This window comes from Protomyctophum bolini (assembly GCF_963924005.1).
Source record: "Protomyctophum bolini genome assembly, chromosome: 20".
Lineage (NCBI taxonomy): Eukaryota > Metazoa > Chordata > Actinopteri > Myctophiformes > Myctophidae > Protomyctophum > Protomyctophum bolini.
In genome coordinates, this window is record NC_137881.1 from 10,041,984 (window position 1) to 10,061,576 (window position 19,593).

A 19,593-nucleotide genomic window follows, 5' to 3' on the forward strand; every position below is an offset into this window, starting at 1 on the left:
CCTTGGGGGGTTTAATTATTATATTTTGTTTGGTATTTCGTTTTGGTTTAGGGTACATTTGGTTATTGTGCATTTTCTTTTGGTAGGCTACTTGTCTTATAATCGAAGTGTCCTTGCATCACTGAATTACAATCTACTATGAATTGATCATTTTATTGTTGTATTGTACGAAAGTGATGAATTTAAATGCACTGATTTTTATTGTTGAGTGAAACTAGGAAAATATTTAAATTGATGGTAATGGTATTCATTCATTTTTTCATAGTTTTCACGGTGTTGGAGCAAGTAAACGCACCCGTTGAGACTATCCAACTTTGCCATCCTTTCACCAACCGAAGTCAATGAGGAGCATGTTTTGAATTATACATTTCTAATCACTGGAGCAGTAATTCTTGATTTCTTATCCAGATCATGGCAAGGTTTACTACTTTTATAAAACATGCGAGTACTCTTTCCACCACCGATCAACAGAAGAATGCATGGAGGCAGGCAGGGAGAACGTCTGCTCATGCTCCTGTCAGTTAAATATCCTCTCTCATGACACAGCATCCCGCTGGAGACGAGGGGATTTGGCTGAGGATGGGCGCAGGAAGTGAAGGGGGATTCTTCCACTTAATCCTCCCCCCGCTCTCCCTCATCAAATCCTTCTACTCTGAAATCAGGTCAAATGCCAAGGATAATGAGGCCTGGACCAGATGGAAAAGACCACTGGTGAGAAGGAAGGAATCCTCCAGTCTCGATTTAGCTCTCTTGGAGCGGTGTCGCATTTTTGGTAGAATCTTGGGTAGTATACCAACTGGGTCATTTTTTATGGGTCCCTTTATTTGTTTCCTACATTTTGTTTTTAATTACTGCTATTTCAAAACATAAAAAAAAGAAAATCCCAAAAAGGCCAGTATAATTTCAAGAAGAAATCAACAAAAACTCAAAGAAATTCCATAAATTAGAAGACAAATGTCTAAGTAGTAGTGAAAATAGCCGATCTACAAGCTCACAACATGGCTTCCATTATGATTTGCATGTCTATCTTAAAAGGTTGATTTTGTAAAGACCTGTTTCACCACACATGATGAGATGAAGGAATCACTTCAGGTTCCCCCATCACAGACGCATGAGCAGATTATCAACAATATTGTGACTTCCATCAGGTAGTTAATAACTGAAGGTCATACCAAAGTTCGACATCGCTTTAAGGCCATAATTATAATTTGTTGCACGACCGTGTCCTTTCTGGAAAAGTGATGTGCTTCCAACTGAAAAATGACATTTCTTTTTTTCACGCAACACAGTCATGCGATAAAGTACAATTAGCCTTTATCTCTCCCTCATTCCTGGTCCCTCTGTCATCACGACTTTATTACGGCAGAGGACGATTCATTCGTTTCAAGCGTTTGTGCACTAAATGTGTCAATGTGGATAATGACCTGGTTGCTTGTTACTCATTAACAGGCCCGTTGTCAACCGCCTAGTGCTTACACAAGGTCAGCAGTTAGAAATCCCCCACGTATAGAAATGTACAGAATCTACAAAACAAACCGTCAAATCCTTGCAAGTTCCCTATGAAAGGAGGCTAAACCTAAAGGTGACATGAGATGAAGGAAAAAACAAGTCTAAACGCTATAGCACTATAAAACACTATAGAAACAGCTAATCAAAAGGTGTGAGGCTCTCAGGGTGATTGAGCGATATGGAAACCGAAGGAAAAATATGGGAATACAATAAGGGAGGCAATGGAATAGAGTGAAAGAGGGGCGGGGTGGAGAGAAAAGACAATTGGCAAAGAGTGCGGGGAGTCTCCGCCGTGACCCGCTTTATGCTTTGGGGGTCATGCACAGGCCTGACACAAAGCTATCAGCTGTCCCTGTAGGTGCTCGTTGACTTTTGCGGAGATGCCGCGTGATATACAGCTTTGATATAGCATGTAATTACCGACCGCGAAGGCCGCCATGCCTTGGGGAAACACAGTTTGCTTGGGCCTCTGATCAGAAAGCTGGCAATGTCGTTGGATAAATGGATAGCTGCGTTTTTTAGCCCATGCAGCTTCTCTAGCGAATTGAAACAATGGGATGGGACGTGAGGTTACGGGTACAGAGGTGGGGGGACAGTCATGGAAATAGTTAACTGTACAGAACTCACGGATGGATATATAGGGGAGCAGAGCTTTAACATCCGGTCACTGTGCGAAACACCATCACCGGCAGATGATGTCAACAGGTTCAATTACAGCATCCTCTCGCCATTATGAAGCAATGTGCACAGGTGACGTGCTCTTCAAGCAGCCGCGGCTGGATTTTTCTTGCTTGGAGCATAATGGCAGAGGCACGCAGGCGGGAATGGGTAATGACTAAGAGCCATTCATTTCATCCTGTCACAGCGCGGTGGGAGACAGCCTTCATTTTGAGATGCATTACAGCACTCACCGGCTCAGCAGCAAGCTATCATTCAGATGTGAGGGCGCTATTAGACCTCGCTTAAAAGGCCGTAATGGAAGCAAACACCTTGCTAAAGGAGCTCTGCACACACCTAACAGGCCCTTATACCGTACGAGTGACCTAAATTGGAACGGGTAAGGCTTTGGGCATTCGTTGTTGAATATAAAATGGCAATTCCTTCTAGTGGCTGATGACGAGGAGGTGTGTGTGTGTGTGTGTGTGTGTGTGTGTGTGTGTGTGTTCTTGTCTAAATGCGTATTGACAGCTCTTGGGGACCGATGGCATGGCATGAGCGTTTGCCTATGATGGATCCTAGCCCACACAGGCTTAAGCCATTTTGGGCGGGAACCCTTTTTGGTGTTAGCATTATGTTATGCTTTAGCTATTGAAAAATAGCAGATCTACAAGCTCATAGCGCGCCTACGAGCTTGTAGGTCTGCTATTTTTGAAAAATCGAAGAACCACTGACATAGAAACAGCGCTTTTTCAGAAAACTGTCAGGATGTAGAAGACATTTTTAGAACCTGACCTCACGTCAAAATGGGTTAAGCCGGCTGCAGCCCCGCTCTTCTTCTGATGGGATGTGAAAGCTAACTGCCGTACAGTACAATGCCCTTTACTAGAACTGGCTGGGGGAGAGGGGAAAAAACATGGAATGAATCCCAGAGGAGGAAAAGTTCTGTGAGTTGGGTGTGGGGGGGAGGCATAGGAGCCATGGCCATGGAAGATGACTTATCACACATGGGGGGAAGAAAACTGCACCATGGATGCATACTGTACTGTAGGCTGTGCAGGGTGCACCCATATGCTGATCTGCACTCACTATAAACCACACCAAATGAATAAGATAGGAACCTGAAAATTACAGGGACAGTGAATACATTGAATTCAATGTTGTGGCTCACTTGTCATGTATTTTTCTCCTCCTCCAGAAAATGCTAAATACTGTGCCAATATTGTTCACATAAGACACATAGCTACACAGCCTACACAGAGCAAAAATGGAGCCTGTGGAGAATACAAAACAAAGAAAACATTAAAGTATGGAGTTAGCGTAGCATCCGTGAGCGATCCATCCTTTTGTCATTTCACAAAAACTATATGTGATCCACAGCCCAAACATGCCAGCTGATTCGGCTTTTCTGTCCCGACTTTTCAACGTGTGACAGCCTTAATAATAATCTAAAGTCACATACTCTCTTCAGAGGGTATGGCTTGTTTTCTTGTGTTTTTTTTTTTTGTTTGTCTCTTCTATGAAGCCCTAATGAGCTTATCCACCACTTCCTAGCAACAGCTGTGGCAGTTCGCCGTTGCAACGGTTGGCGCGCGGGGGGGTGAGGGGGCTGGGGGTGGGGGGGTTGTTGTTCGTTGTCGTGCTAACCTTTGCATGCTAATGCTGTGTCGCCTAGCCACAAATACCAACTGCACTCTGATACCTCCTTTTGCTCACAACTTTCATCCACTCTCCGAGTCGCCCTCAAGACACAAAGCGGCGCCGGCTCTGAATTATGCCACAGTCACCTTTAACCCATTCTGACCGGGCACCCATTTTGGTGTTAGCATCATGTTATGCTTTACCTATTGAAAAATAGCAGATCTACAAGCTCATATCGCGCCACCGAGTGGCGCGATACGAGCTTGTAGGTCTGCTATTTTTGAAAAATTCGAAGAACGACTGACATTTTTAGAATCTGATCTCAGGTCAGAATGGGTTAATCAGACCAGTGTGTGTCCCGTGGAAACCTCGTATGAATCTGATCTCAGGTCAGAATGGGTTAAGCAGCCCAGTTGAATCAGCACCGGTCACACCAGTCGGCCACCGTGAGGCTAAAAAGGCCCACGGTGTCCCTGCAGGGGCTTTGTAAGGTTTGTGTTCTTGACAGATGCAGGAACCGTTGATTCGCTCCCGCTAGGCTTTCTGCTCTGAGTGGGCGGCGGGAGAACTCTGTAGCTACGGGATGGATCAATGATCTGACAACCACCCCCCCACCCCCCCCCCCCACACACACACACACACACACACACACAGAGACGCTCGCTCGCACGCACACAGACGCTCGCTCGCAGGCACACCCTGCTCAATCAGGTGCTTTTTTTCCATGCCAGTGATTATCTCACCTTTGTTGTACCGCACAGCAAGACACAATGCACCGCGGATCCCATTAGTATTCTCAGAGAATCACATCCAAAAATGGAACATTAGGTTGGGAAATAATAGCAGGATGCCGACGCCGTATAGCAATTTAGATAAAGCCCGTCTCCACTCCGTGGCTCAAGGGTGTTTTGACCTCATGGTGATGATCATTCCAAGCTAATGTACGGTATATGCAGAGAATGATATCTCAGAGACAGGGTCGTCATTTTGCTCCAAGTGCTGCAATAAATCAACAAAAGGAGACAAGACGTACAGTCCTCTGCACAGAATTAGTCTGCAGACATGAGCACTTTGTATTTGTCTTGATCACAACCCGCATGCTTGATTCCCCGATACTTGTATATTAACTTAACCCATTTTGACCTGAGATCAGATTCTAAAAAGGTCTTCTACATCCTGACAGTTTTCTGAAAAATGTCAGTCGTCAGTCATTTAAAAAAAATAGCAGACCTACAAGCTCGTAGCTATGAGCTTGTAGATCTGCTATTTTTCAATAGCTAAAGCATAACATAATGCTAACACCAAAAGGGGTTCCCGCCCAAAATGGATTAATGTTGGCAATCAATTATACCCCTAAATCACTGCCCAAGTGCAGCAAGCCCACACTCTGTCTGCCCTGACAAATAGGTCTCCATGTCCGGGGTTTCTGCATAGCATAGCCATAACTCTGCTCAAAACACTCATATCTGGCAGCAGAGCTCACAGGGAGATTATTTATTTACACGAATAAGAGATAATGTATTCAAATCATTGAAAATGTACATTGATTTCCACGGAGGTAAATTTATGACTCATATGAATTTAGAGCTATAGGCATGGTGGGATTACACTCATGCGGATTATATTCCCCAGAAAAGTAAATGTTAATCCATTCTACTTAAAACAGAGAGACAGTATACAGCTTATCAACGTATCACTTATCATCAAGAGAAGGAAAGATTTGAAAATACACCTGAATTTGGATTCATCCCAACTATTCGTATTCCTGAATAGTCTATCAACGCCCTTATGATAAATCATGTCGGATGTTATACAGAACTTACAAAAGTGAACAGTCGTATTTCACATACAATAGAAAGAAATGCTTACTTCAGAGTTTAAGAGATCAATACAAATACTAGAAAGGCGCAATTCTGGGAAACTGCAAGTGTGGTTGCACCGACAATTTCGAGCTTTGGGTCTGTATGATGATGATGTATGATAATGATGTCCTGGCCCACAGGACCCTAAAAGTGTATGGAATAATAAATAACTGGAATAATATATAAATAATAAAGTGCTGCAATTACTAGTCTGGTTGCCCTTAGGGCAACCACCATATTATTAAGTATCCAGTTTTAAAGTGGAAATGCATCTCTCCTCTCAAGAGAACGCAATTCATTCCATCTCCACTCAACTGATGTCAGGTGCTGTACAACAGCACTTATCACAATGTCTTATTCTCCCCTCGTTCTATTGAAGATCCTTTTCCCTCCAGGAGAAGAAGACAATTCATTCAAAAAAATGGCAAAGCTATTTTACAAATTGCACAATGAAATGCAGCAATCATCAGCAAATCTGTAAAAATGGCGCTGCTCATTTGTCCTAACAACATGTGTGATTGTGTATGCCCTGAACCCCATTGCGTGGCATACAAGATGGCATTTGGGATGAGGCAATGATTGAAAATATGATCAATCAATCACAGAAGATAATAATGCTCAAATTATTTTTGATTGCAAGGGAATGCAAGTTATGCGTTACACTGCCTGGATCTTGTTGGCTGATTTGATAAACCATTTGGTTGTTGCCTGTCTGGATGTGAAAAACTAAGTTGCTCAGCGTTTGTATAAAGTGCTAGGAAAAGTGCAGGCAAGAACCTCCCAACAGGAGGGTATTATTCAACCTCAGCTTCTGTGCCACTTGGGGTCCAAGTGGAGATCATTCGCCCAGATCTGAAGGGGACACAAGGAGAGTATTCGTAGCAGAAACAACATGGCTGCTGCTGAAAGAACCAGCCATGCAAGTATGAGGCTCATACTTGCCCTGATGAAGACTCTGTTAGAGTCGGCTTCTTTCAACTTTTATAAACAAGGTACATCCTGTTTATCCTACCCACTCCTCATTTTTAACTTTTTGAGTGCTTTGATCGCCGCCTTGTCTTTAGTAACTAATACACTTGCTGTAGTTGAGCATGAGTCCTAGCCAGTTCCCATGGCGGAGGAGAATAGCTGTATCCATCCATGGCCACCCGTTTACAACTTGAAACCTGACCAAGAGGAGTAGGACTCCCATGCAGGTTCCTCACTGGCAGGTATGTCAGTAGGATACAACAGCGACAATGAATACATTGGCATGAAGATTACATTGGGAAGCAAAAGGGGTAGAAAAAGCACCAAAAAACACCTCAGACTTGTGTGTCTTACCTTTGAGACATGATCTTGTACGCATCGGGCAGATAGCAACGCGTGTTCTCCATCTGAGCCGGGTCGGCGTCGCAGATCTTGTCATCCGTGCGACCATAGTTGGCACTCTCAATCATGATGACGTCGGTGCCCGGGCATCGCAGCTCGATGGGGTAGCTCTCACATGACAGCTCCCTCCTCACCACCGCCATGGGGATGGGCGCACGACTGAAAGCTACATGGAGAAAACAGAAAGAAAGTAGTGTCAGATGTGACAACACAAGACAGACAAATCGGAAGTAAAATGCCTTGTGCGTAAAATCTCACATGGCCTGTAATTGTGTCATGTGATTTTTGTGTGTGTATGCGTGTGTGTGCGTGTGCGTGTGTGTGTGTGTGTGTGTGTGTGTGCCCATAAATTGTAGCAGAAGTCCTCATCGGCCTTAAGCAACTGTATGAATTATCGTGAACAAATGTAAAAAATAAAACTCCATCAGTTGTATTTTCCTTTGTATAGTATAGTGTTGCTTCAAAATTAAGATGTTTAGCCCCTGCCGAGGCCATCGCTTGGCAATTTTAACAGAATATAAATATTGATTGCCTGATTCCATGTGAATGCAGCATCAGTGTCAAAAAGGTCTGACATGGAGACATATGCCAGCAGCTGGCCGACTCCTGTCTAGAGCGATGGCACAGGGGACCCAGATGGCACGGGTGGCGGACCGAGAGACAGAGAGACAGAGAGAAATAATGACAAATAGAGGGAGGTGAAGATAGCAAAAGAGTTTTCTGGTCATAAATTAATACATGGAAGCAAATTCGGCTTTTGCAGCTTTTGCAGTTTCTTTAGAGGGCGATTAAATGAGAGCACTCATCAAACGGATGATCGACGGAGAGAGAGACGGAGAGAGTGAGCGCATGGTTGATCCAAGTCATTATAACATCCCTCCTGACTGTGTAATGTATGAATCATAACAATCACATCGTTCTTCGGCTGGCTCTGCAATACGAGATGCTCCATTTTAAAACAAGGGCAGGTGACAGCATGGGGTTCAAAAGGGGCCACTTAATTCCTCCAGCCAAAGCAGGCAAAAATCTCGATGTTGTTGTTTACTGCAGAGACTCAAGAGATATGAGACTAAGCATCGACTGCCGGTCCGACTGTTTCTGTTTTCCATCTCCTTGACACAGAATTATTCACACGCCCATTGCGCGTGCCTCTCTAGGCAACACAAGTCAGTGCATGCATATTACATGAATACACAAACACACACACCACGCCAGAGTGTGCGCGCGCACACACACACCACACAACACAAGGAGTTCCCATGTTGTTTATCGTGGAAATGAAAAACGAGCAGGAAACGTAAACGTTGCATTGAGAGACCGTAGTAGTGCAGCGACAGCTATGGATTTTCATAAACACCCTTTCACACAAGTGTCTGTGTTGGGGGAGCCCCCTCTGGACACTGTGTTCCACCATCATTTATCATAGACGACAAGATAGACTGGCCCTGTGTGTGCACAAGCCTGTGCGTGTGTGTGTGTGTGTGTGTGTGTGCGTGTGTGCGTTGAAAACTGACAATACATTCACAATAATGTGCAATACTGCTATAATGCTGCTATACTTAGGCATTGCTGTGATTCACCTTGGTGCCCAGTAAAACATAGTAACTCAAATTGAAAGAAAATTGTGAGGGTGGAGACACGAGGGTGGAGAGCTGTTTCTGTGTTTCGGTGCGTCACCCTTTGCAGATCCTGTCAGTCCATTAGTTCACAGTGAGTCTGCTCTAGTCTGTACCACTACAAGACGCGGCGAGGGAAACCAAAAAGAAATACAAAATATTAGGAGAAACTGCCACAACATTGTGTCATTTCGTTTCATCTCATAAATCATTCAGGGCTCCGACACTGAGAAGGCCACGCCATTGGAACATCAGGCTTGTTGAATAATTGCCGCCAGGCTTAGAGATGAAAGATATCAATTATCCCCCCCCCCCCCTCATGATGGGATCGTTTATTCCCTCTCTGAAAACTATTGGTCTTTGTCAAATCAAATGTATTTTAGGCAGGTAGGTACGGTAGGTGCACCGAGGCTAAATTACAAAAGTGGAGTCAACGGTGAAGGGAAAGAAAAATGCTTATGACAGAGTATTGAAAAGGCGAGTCCCGTTTCTGTGATACTGATCCTTGTGCATATACAGATTTGGGCTCATTTAGGTGCATCGCCAACGTGTGGTGAAAAATAAAACCCTCGGAAAGTCTTATTAATGATTCATAATATGACACCGCTGTTCGCCCCTGAAAGGCAACAAATGTGATCACGGTGCCCCGCTGTCAAATGAAAAAAGCATTACACGGGCATCCATTTGTAACCTGGGAACACCGCAGACAAACCCTGTAACCCTGTAAGGGCAAAGAGGCTCAATTCGTGTTGGTCAACTTCCACAAAAAAAAAAATCAGACAATAGCAGGCGCTGCAATTCTAACCCTCTGTACCCGTAATCCCTCTAATGTAAGCAAGAGAGCACGTGCCAGTAGTGTCTCGGATTACCAGTCTAGTCGACGATTCACGGTGTAATTACATTTGTGCCTGGAGGCGGTGATTGATAAGGCTCATATTCGTCACATGCCAGCATCCTTTCCCCACCCGTCGTGATGCCCGTCTACCTTCCGTCTGCCTCTCGTCTCATCAACAGAGCTGTCAAACAAAAAGCACCTAATGGAGTCTTATTGAAAGTCGTGTCCTGCTAGACGCCTGTGTTCATCTCACGGGCGTCCACCTGCTCTCTTGTCTTTTCTCCCCTAACTGCCGGATTCTTCAGAAGGCAATTTTTTGGTGCAGCACGTCTAAAAATATGTTCCATCCACTGCCGATTCTCCCTGGATAATTCTTCTGACAAGCATGCCGCTGATGAAATGTATTAGTTTTTTTGGGGGAAAAGGAAATGAATTTGATGAAATTGGGTGGGGAAACGGACCGAATATCTTTTAGACACATGGAGTTAATCAACTGACACCTACAGCAAGGGCACAAATGATAACAACAGGCTCAATTACTCTCCAATAAAAGTTGCGGCAAAGGTCAAGAAAGAAATTATGGACAGTAGGAAAATGCCAGCACTCACTGGGGCTTTTAAATATTACTCAGAAGTGGAGGCCCATTGAAAAGCAAGAGTTCTAATGGTGGCATTGGCTGATCTTGGAAAGTCAGGCACAGTGTTATTCAGGTTCGATGAACAGTGTATATACCTCCCTTGTCGCTTATTATTATTTTCTCGACAGACAGACAGACATACTTTCTTCTACAGTAAATGGCTAGGCACCTCCTGTACCACGCTGTAACTAAAATATCACGCACTTCCGGTGGGGCTCATTCACTTTTCGTGAAATGCACTACGCTAATGGAGTTTAACTTGATTTGACGATTGAGCTTATCCAAATGAGACGGCATCCCTTGTAATAACCGAAACCAGGCAGGGGTGAGGGCTCACAACACAAGCAACACGTTTTACATTTATTTCACTGAAATGCATATGCTGACAGACATAATTTCCCAATAAAGCTGCAATTAGGCCGCCTGCAAAGTTGGAACTGTGCCCAACACGGGTCCAATACCTAATGTTGAGGACTATTCTCACAAAGAGATGTATATATTATACATATATGTATATTTCATTCCATGGAGGCAGGCTCATTTCCGGCCTTGGACAGCACAAACAAAAAAGAGTGAGGAGGCATTCATGAACTCAGAATGAATTGAATTAAAGAGAAAGGGAGGGTGAGGTGCTTGAAAGAAACAGAGAGACACACAGAGAGAGAGATAAAGAGACAGACGGAGTGAGAGAGTGAGAGATAAAGAGACAGAGGAAGTGCTGATTCAACATATCAAATGTCTCTCTTTCTAACCTCTTTCTCTTACTGTCGCAACATCCACAAAGCCGCTGATTAATTAGCGCATGAATCTAGATGCTGTTATTTGATTAGAGAGATGGGAGGCTGCCACGCACCCTTCCTACTTTTCAGCGAATTCGATTTCTTTAAATTAAGAGAATAACCTGTGGTGGGCTATTTTGCAGAGCATGGAGCAAATGTTTGCTCATCGAAATGCGACTCTGAAAAGTACGCCAATAATTTTCAATAATGCATGGGGGATTATTTATCGTAACGTGAGATACATTTCAGGAAAATTGCTCCCCCATCCAAAGTAAATTAACTTTACATAGTTTTGTATTGCCTGAGGCAACCAAAAACGCTTTCAAACAATACATCACAAAATGATACAGGAACCAAGTAGGAAAATAACTCTCCTAACAGTTCATGCAAGTGTGCCACGATAATAGAACAATGTTTATAGGATATAAAGATGTACTGTAGTTGGTGAAATCCATTATTTTCCTGAGAAGTGTCCCACGACAGTGTGGGCTTTCAAAAGGTAAATAGAAAATGAAGGCTCAATTTAAATGTGTCATTTTCCGTTGGGACTTATCAACGAAGCTACGGGCAGAGCGCGGACACTGTGAGCCTGACAAACTTCACAACCGCCCCATGGCTTTTTGACACTTGACCAACGGCGTCGCTATAAGTGCAATTAGCGTCGGCCGCCATGACAGGGACGCAGAAACCCCATTCAACATGCTAAATGAAGGTGCAATTAATTTAGTTTCCACTCGCATCCACCACCCGACACACACTTGGACACATCAACTGGCAACACACCAAGACCCATCGTACCCGCCCCGGCAGCCGTGGGAGAGAGAATGATGGCGCTCCATGGGGCGGTGAGTCCCAAACACGTGCACTTCGACCTGTCACTCAGGCTGCCTACCGCGCCTGGAGGGAAATTAGCTCCCTGGCATTAACAAATGAGCCCAGGGTGTGCTACAAGAGGGGGGACAAGACAGAATGCCAGATCAGCGGCGGCAGCGGGTAGTGGTTGGTTGTGGCTAATAGAGGGAGGAGGACCGCACAGGAGCATAAAGCCACGCTTTCATTCCACAGCAAAGTGGACAATTTTGTGGTTTACAGCTGAATAAGGGACTTGCCATGCTGAGAGGATAATAAATCCATTGCTAGTCGAGGAAGATATGCATAATACAGCAAGTCTGCATTTACGCAGTGAATTATATACACGTGCTTTGTTGTGTTATGTTATGTTAAACATGTGGCCTGAGTGCTGGCCTAATAAAGACTTGAGTAACATGCTCAATACAAGAGGTGAAGTGACTTTTCCGAACTCTTTTACTTAATGAATCCCTACTTCAATTAATTAAGTGCAGAGAGGGCGGCAGCAGAAAGTTGAAGTGAGGGAAGCGACTCTTCCCCATTCAAGGTCTTGTGTTAAAAACCCACTCCAGTGTGCAAATTGTATCAATAGTTTATTGGGGTCAATTTACGCTCTCCAACTTTTAGTGTGTTTCAGCGATTCTCCTCAGTTACGGCTCTTAAAACACTATTGAGGTTAAATTGAACTGTGTCGCCAGTGTTCATTACAAATAACACCAGCAACGTGTTAACTTCATTAAGCCATTCCGGGGCGGGAACCCCATTTGGTGTTGTAAACATTATGATGTAGCTATTGAAAAATAGCAGATCTACAAGCTCATAGCCACCGAGTGGCGCACTACTAGTCTGCTATTTTTGAAAAATCGTGAAAATATATTCTTTCAGAGCGAACGTTTTTAACTCAAATCTTTGCTTCTGGGAGGTGGTCCCTGAAACACATTTCCAGATGGGGGTCAGCGGCCAATTTCATATATGTTTGAGGGTCCTTGACATGAAATATTGAGAACCACCGATATAGAAACATGAGGTTTTTAAAAAAAAAAGACATTTTTAAAATTTCAACGTCAGGTCAAAATGGGTTAAAGGAATGGAGCCTTTTGTAACTCTGAGAATGGGCCCCATTTGGTTACATTAGTATACTGTACATGTAATGGTCCACATTTGTACACTCTCAAGAGTTAAATTAGCATGTGACCATCTATTTATGGTGTGTGACCACCGGCGTGTAAACAAATATAAATCAGACTCCAACGCCAACCAACCTGACCTCTAACTGTAAAATCCTAACCGGAATCTCCTCCTAATTGTAAGCCTGTAAAAATCGTTTTCAACCCTATAGCAACCATTTCTATTGTGAGAAACAGAAAAATGGTCCTCACAATGTCTATTTCTCAAATTCTACTATACTTGTGGGGACATTATAGGGCGGCCCTCAAAAGTATAGCAACGTGAGTACACAGACACACTCCACAACCGGCATGACTCCACATGCCCCCTTGTGTTGACACAGTTTAATTGAGGTCCAAAAAGCGAAACTAAACACTGCTTTCCTTCTCGCAAGTTTTAGCTTTGCCACACAACATCAACCAGCAACACTCCGCCCACAACACAGAGGTGAGAGCATGGTTATATTTACCACCCTGAACCGATACCTACTGCAGTGAAAAATCATGTATCCACAGGCCATCGCAAAAGGTTGCTTAACATTCATGAAACCAGGCCTAAGGTGTCAACTAGGGATGTAGTATCGATACTGGAAGTATCAATACTTGAACTACTGTAAAATATCCTCTTGAAAATCATTGCCCACATTAAAATGTGGGCATTAAAATGTGTGTGGCACACACAGCCAGGGACGAGGGCTCCCATCAGACGGGTCTGATTTTTCTTATGAAAGTGAATGTGTATCTAAGGTCAACAAGTGAAATAATCAAATACTGTTTCCCTTCTGCCTTCTGCCCTCTCCCTCCGTTTCACACACACACACCTCTCCCTCCGTTTCGCACACGCGCACACACACACACACACACACACACACACACACACACACACACACACACACACACACGCACGCACGCACGCACGCACGCACGCACAGACACACACACACACACAGACACATACCATCATATTTGACAACCATCCCTTAGGAAAACTGAATATCCCTTATTTGTAATGGTAACTAATAGACGTGTCCTTGATTGAACTGATAAGTGGGATCACTTTGTTCCTTATTTTGGGGAATCAATCAATGACCCACATCTCACAAGTTCAAAGTGCTCAGATATGGACGGTACATGTACATCCAGGTATACTATAGTAAACGTGTCTGTATTTGGACAGCTTTTTTTTCTACAAGCTCACAACGTGTCGCTATTTTACTCCCAACAAACATTGCGCTGCAAGGTATTTTATTGTCCCACTTCTTTTCAGTTGAGAATGGACTGCTGAAGTATAATACCTAACTGAACATTCGTTTATTAAAAATAAATCAAAGAGAGAAGTCTGATCATTTACAGTAATACCATTCATGTAGGCTTTCAATTTTATTTACACAATTACCAATGTATACCATAGAAATAAAAAATATGGCCTCTTTTTATGTCAACCCAAAAACCTTTTACAAGGAGTGTCTGGTTTTGAGATTTGTGGTATCGGCCATCACTACTCAACTGGGAAAGAATCTATGCACGCATACAATCCAACAAATTCCAATGTTGGCTGTTAAATCAATAACAGCTAGCCAGGTGCGTAACTTGCAGAGAGACATTCTTTACTACTTAAACAATATACTGTATACTTTGTTGACAAGGGTCTGTACTTGCGCCTTTTCCCCTCTACAGTACATTACTCTCTTTGCTGAAAATAGCCGATCTACAAACTGGTTGTTGTTAATTATTATTATTATTAGTAGTGGTGGTGGTGGTGGTAGTAGTAGTAGTAGTAGTATGTATGTATGTATGTATGTATGTATGTATGTATGTCAATACTAGGTTAATGTTCAATGATGAATACAGTATTACATTAAAATGAAGCTCTATCAACAACAGCTTGTATTGTGAATCGATACTGTACTACTGTATTGTTGTGCATGACGTGCATGATCAGTTGGAGCCGTTGGAGTGGTTATGGCGGTATGATTTATAGCAACATGACATGGTCAACAGAAGGGGCTTACTGTAATCTGTTACGTCACTAGTTACTTCATCATCTCACAAAGCATCAATGGCTGGATTACATCATGTACTGTACAGTAGGTTAGGGCTGGGCTATATGACTTCACAACACGTCGTCACAATTACTGCAAATGTTGCCTCATGATTAATGATGGATTATTAAAAAAGGAGAGAACAATAGTTATCAAGATAACCGATATACGAGCTCACAGCGCGTCACAATGCACGCATTGTGAGCCTTTAGATGGGCTGTTTCGGCAGTTTTTGCGCACCACCATTGTACAACAATGCACAATATAGGGGTAAGTGGTAAATCAGACTAATCAATTTAACCCATTCTGACCTGAGATCAGATTCATACGAGGTTTCCACTGGACAACACACTGGTCTGAATAACCCATTCTGACCTGAGATCAGATTAAAAAAAATGTCAGTCGTTCTTCGATTTTTCAAAAAATAGCAGACCTACAAGCTCGTAGCGCGCCACTCGGTGGCGCGCTATGAGCTTGTAGATCTGCTATTTTTCAATAGCTAAAGCATAACATGATGCCAACACCAAAATGGGTTCCCGTTCAGAATGGGTTAAAGGAGCATTGAGTGATTTGATCTAAGGGTGGCAGCGGGGGCAGTGTCTTGAGTGTACAGGGTTTGATGAGGTCATATCAACATATCAATTGAATTATGTATTGGCCATATATGGAGCGTGTCACAAGGCGTGACGGACTGACTGACAGGTTTTGCAGGTTTTCATAGTAAAATGCGACCTACAGTATGGTTGCAATAAAAACTAGAAACTGACACTCAAAAAAAAAAAGTCCCTCTAATCCAGAGTGACTTTGTAAGCACGGGCGACATGAGGTAATACATCAAATGCAGAGAAGATGTATTTGTAACGTACTGTTGGGTCTTCCGTGTCCATCCAACAGCCCCATACTGTACTGCACACACACCCCAGTACACCTCGCTCGTTGCCCGGGTAACCGGCGGGCATTGCGCAGCCTCCTCCGTGAGATAAATGGCTTTCCGCACAAGACACAACATGAATTGATGAGAAAGACCCATGGGGGGGAAAATAAGCATTGTCTGTTATTATGAATAAGAGAACCAGGACAATATGGCTATGTCGGAATGGATTCCGAGGGCCCCGTTTGCTGTAATTATGTCAATAGTGACACCGCCGAGAATAAACGAGTGAATGATTCACTGCGGGTCCAACACGGTTGTGATGTTCTTCTCGTCATGCTTTGTGTCACAGAGTATAATAACATGATCGATAGAGCACGCCATGCTGTGTATTGACAGGTGATTGTACAGTGTGCATCGTTGCTGTCGGGTGGAAACCTTGTATGTAGGTAAGTGTTACTGTAGAGCAGTGGTTCACAAACTGTGGTGCGTGCACCCCTTGTGGTGCGCGAACGCCTTCTAGGGGATGCGCGGCATGAAAAGGCTAATGGTGGTGCTATGTTATTTAAAACATATTATGCCTATATATGGCAAGTATATGGAGAATATAGCCTATGCTGCATATATATGCCATATTCAGGTTCATATATGTGCATATATATGTGGATAAATAGGAAATATATGTCTCTATATAGCGTATGCAACTTATATTTCCATGTGGGGGGTGCGTCAGCTAGGTCAGGAGGTAACAGGGGGTGCACGGCCAAAAAGGTTTGGGAACGGCTGCTGTAGAGGAAATGGGGAAAAAAATAACATGAGTTCCAATGGATCCAATCTTGTTCATACTTTTTCGTTTTCGAACAAAAGTGGAACAATACAATCAAAACAAAATTGAAAGTGTTGTGAAGTGCACAGAGACCCCTTGGGGTGATGTTGCACTATAAATAGAAAATAAACTGAAAACTGAAACTGAAGTCGTAATATCCAATAGATACATTTCTATTGACATTCGTGTGCAAAGTAGTAGGGCATTAAGTTACAAAAAAACAACATAAAAAGTTGAAACTTTTTTGACAGCGATGATTTAACTGTATGTGTGTGTATGTGTGATATTGTGTGTGAGAGAGTGACTTTTCCCACCTGTGGTTTGTTTACCTCAGGCGACAGTAAAAGAAAAATTGATTTTTCCCTCCCTAATCAGTCGCCGCTGCAGCAATTTAAATGAACTACCAGAAACCACTATACTGCACGCTTTTGATGGCGCCTCAATTGCACATTCAGTCTTTTGTAGGTGGCTGAGGCATAATGGAGTGTATTTTGTCAACCCAGAGCTAGCAGAATGTGTATACGACGATAATACATTTTGCATGAAACCACGTATTGGTTGTTGATGAAATCCAGAGATGCAATCTCCAATTGTGTCGGAGGCTGTGCAAGAATGTGTGGCAACATGCTCGTTTGGAACTCGCGGAGGGTGTGGCAAGTATGGAGACAAATGACACAATCCTTCAAATTCCTTGCCATTTGCACAGCTCTAAGTGAATGGCAGGCATGAAATGGAGGCTCAGTCCAAAGTGTCCCCATATGAACCTGGGTGCTCAAAGACTTATCGCATTTGAATAACCAAACTGTTAATGTGACTGTCGGCTCTCCCTTTCCTTTAGGAAGGCCAGGTTTCCTAAGCCCTTTCTAACTCACAATATATATGGTACCAGCCGGATTCAATTTGTATGCAAACAGGGGGGGGGGCATTTTTGAGGGGCGCTAGCCCCTCCTATATATAGCTTTTGTCGCCACACGTCTCATATTTGCCATTGACAATGAAAGGAGAAATTAGGTCAAATGTCCGCCAAATGAGACGTAAATTTAACCAACCAATCACATAAATTCAGTTGTTCATGAGATGATGTATGATGATACATGGGTGTGATTGTCTTAACCCATTTTGGGCGGGAACCCCTTTTGGTGTTTTAAACATTGTTATAATTTAGCTATTGAAAATGTGCACGTCCCCGTTAGTGAGGACCCACAGGCTACAGTATATGGAGATAAGGTTGAAAAAAAGGTGTGAAGTTGTCTTTTAATGTAACTTTTACTGCAGCGGAACATCCGAAGGGGGAAAAGCATGAATTAATACCAATTAAGGCTTTGAGCTGTAGTGTTTACTTACATAATGAAGAACAAGAACTTATTCAAGTGGCACATTTTGAAATGTGATTTCATGCATAGGAAAATATAAATTAAATATTAATCTGTGCGATAAATATATTCCAACTAAATTAACAAAAAATGTCCTTGTACTTAAAAATCTGTTTGATATGGATGTAGTGTGTGTGTATATAGACCTACTGTATATATTTTTGCTCTCTCTATTTTTTTATTAATTCATACATATACACTTGTCAGGCTTATGCAAAGACTAAAATATGCAATTCAAATAGCATGGCGTGTAGATAGATGCCAGATCATCACTGATCTGGAATTCTATAGTGTGTGTGTGTGTGTGTGTGTGTGTGTGTGTGTGTGTGTGTGTGTGTGTGTGTACCTCCTTCATGATGAATTCCTGTTCTGTTCTTTGACTATATAGAAGTGTCTATTTGTACGTCTCTAAATGTTTTGATGAATTGAACAAGGTGGACCCTCTTGTAAACAAGTGTAATGCTTAATTGGGTCGTCCACTCACAGTTTGTGCTTGTACTGTAATTCTGCAAAGTGTTAATAAATATTTCAATCAATCAATCAAAAGTATAGTTTCAATATACAGATATTCGATACTGTTGGACTGGATGATAGGTTCCTAGTTTACTTATGATCCTAGATGACTATTTGGGCACTGGAGGGTGTGTAAGTAGTAGGAGGCATGTGGGGTGTAGCTGTGAAGCTTAATAAGGAGGTGACACCATTCCTAATGGATTAGACAGCTGACTGTTCCCACCACAAACAGTGATTAGAATGCCTTATAAGATATCAGTGCGATCGCGGTGGAGGGATGGCGCTGAACTGAAGTGTGGCAATCCGTTGTGCAGGGTGGCATCATGCGCGGCAGATTAGGAGGGGAGCTGTATGTGCTTAACTGCCACCGGCCCACCGCGTCCTTTTTGTTCCCTCTCTTGGGGGTTTGTGCATGCTTGTACACACAGAACATGTGTGAGTATGCATGCCTCGCTGTCATACATAATGCATTGGGAGGGTGCGGGGGTGTTTTTCCCCTACGGGGTAAAGCGTGCTAGTATCTGGGGTGCACACCTCCTATGCGGTACATTCACTAATGCACACAAAACGTGACTCTGTTCAAGAGATGCAGGCAATTTTCAACCACACGCACAGTGCAGCCCTTGTTCTGTCATTGTCTCTGTAGCCCCCACTCACCCCTTGGCCCCTGGGGCCGCAAATGCTTTCACACAACATCTACAGGGGGCCAGGGTGCTGATTGAGTCGATTCCCGAGTGCTACAATACCACCCCAACCCCCGCCCCTAACCACTGCACCATGGAGGAGGTACGTATATAGGCTATATGGACCGTTATAGGCTATGCGATTTTCTTCCCCCCGTAGGCCTATATACTGCACATGTCTGACACGGGTAATGTGTGGCTGCACTCTCCTCCTCCACAGCCCGACTGATACATCATATCAGTCTGGCCGACATATTGGCCAATTAATCTACTTTTTTTAAATGTAAATTAATGTGCCAATGTTATGATTTTTTTTTTTGCATTTATATTCAAATCTGTAAGAGAAATATGCATCAAATGCAA

General features: G+C 43.2%; 1 protein-coding gene across 1 annotated transcript in view; it reads right to left on the reverse strand.

The window, feature by feature from the left end:
• LOC308335713 (adhesion G protein-coupled receptor L3) overlaps positions 1–19,593 on the reverse strand; it is a 276,097-nt gene that overhangs the window by 165,838 nt on the left and 90,666 nt on the right. The window contains exon 4 of the mRNA XM_080792874.1: positions 6,993–7,206. Coding sequence (XP_080649000.1) covers positions 6,993–7,206 — 214 coding nt within the window. The remainder of the gene's footprint in view (positions 1–6,992; positions 7,207–19,593) is intronic.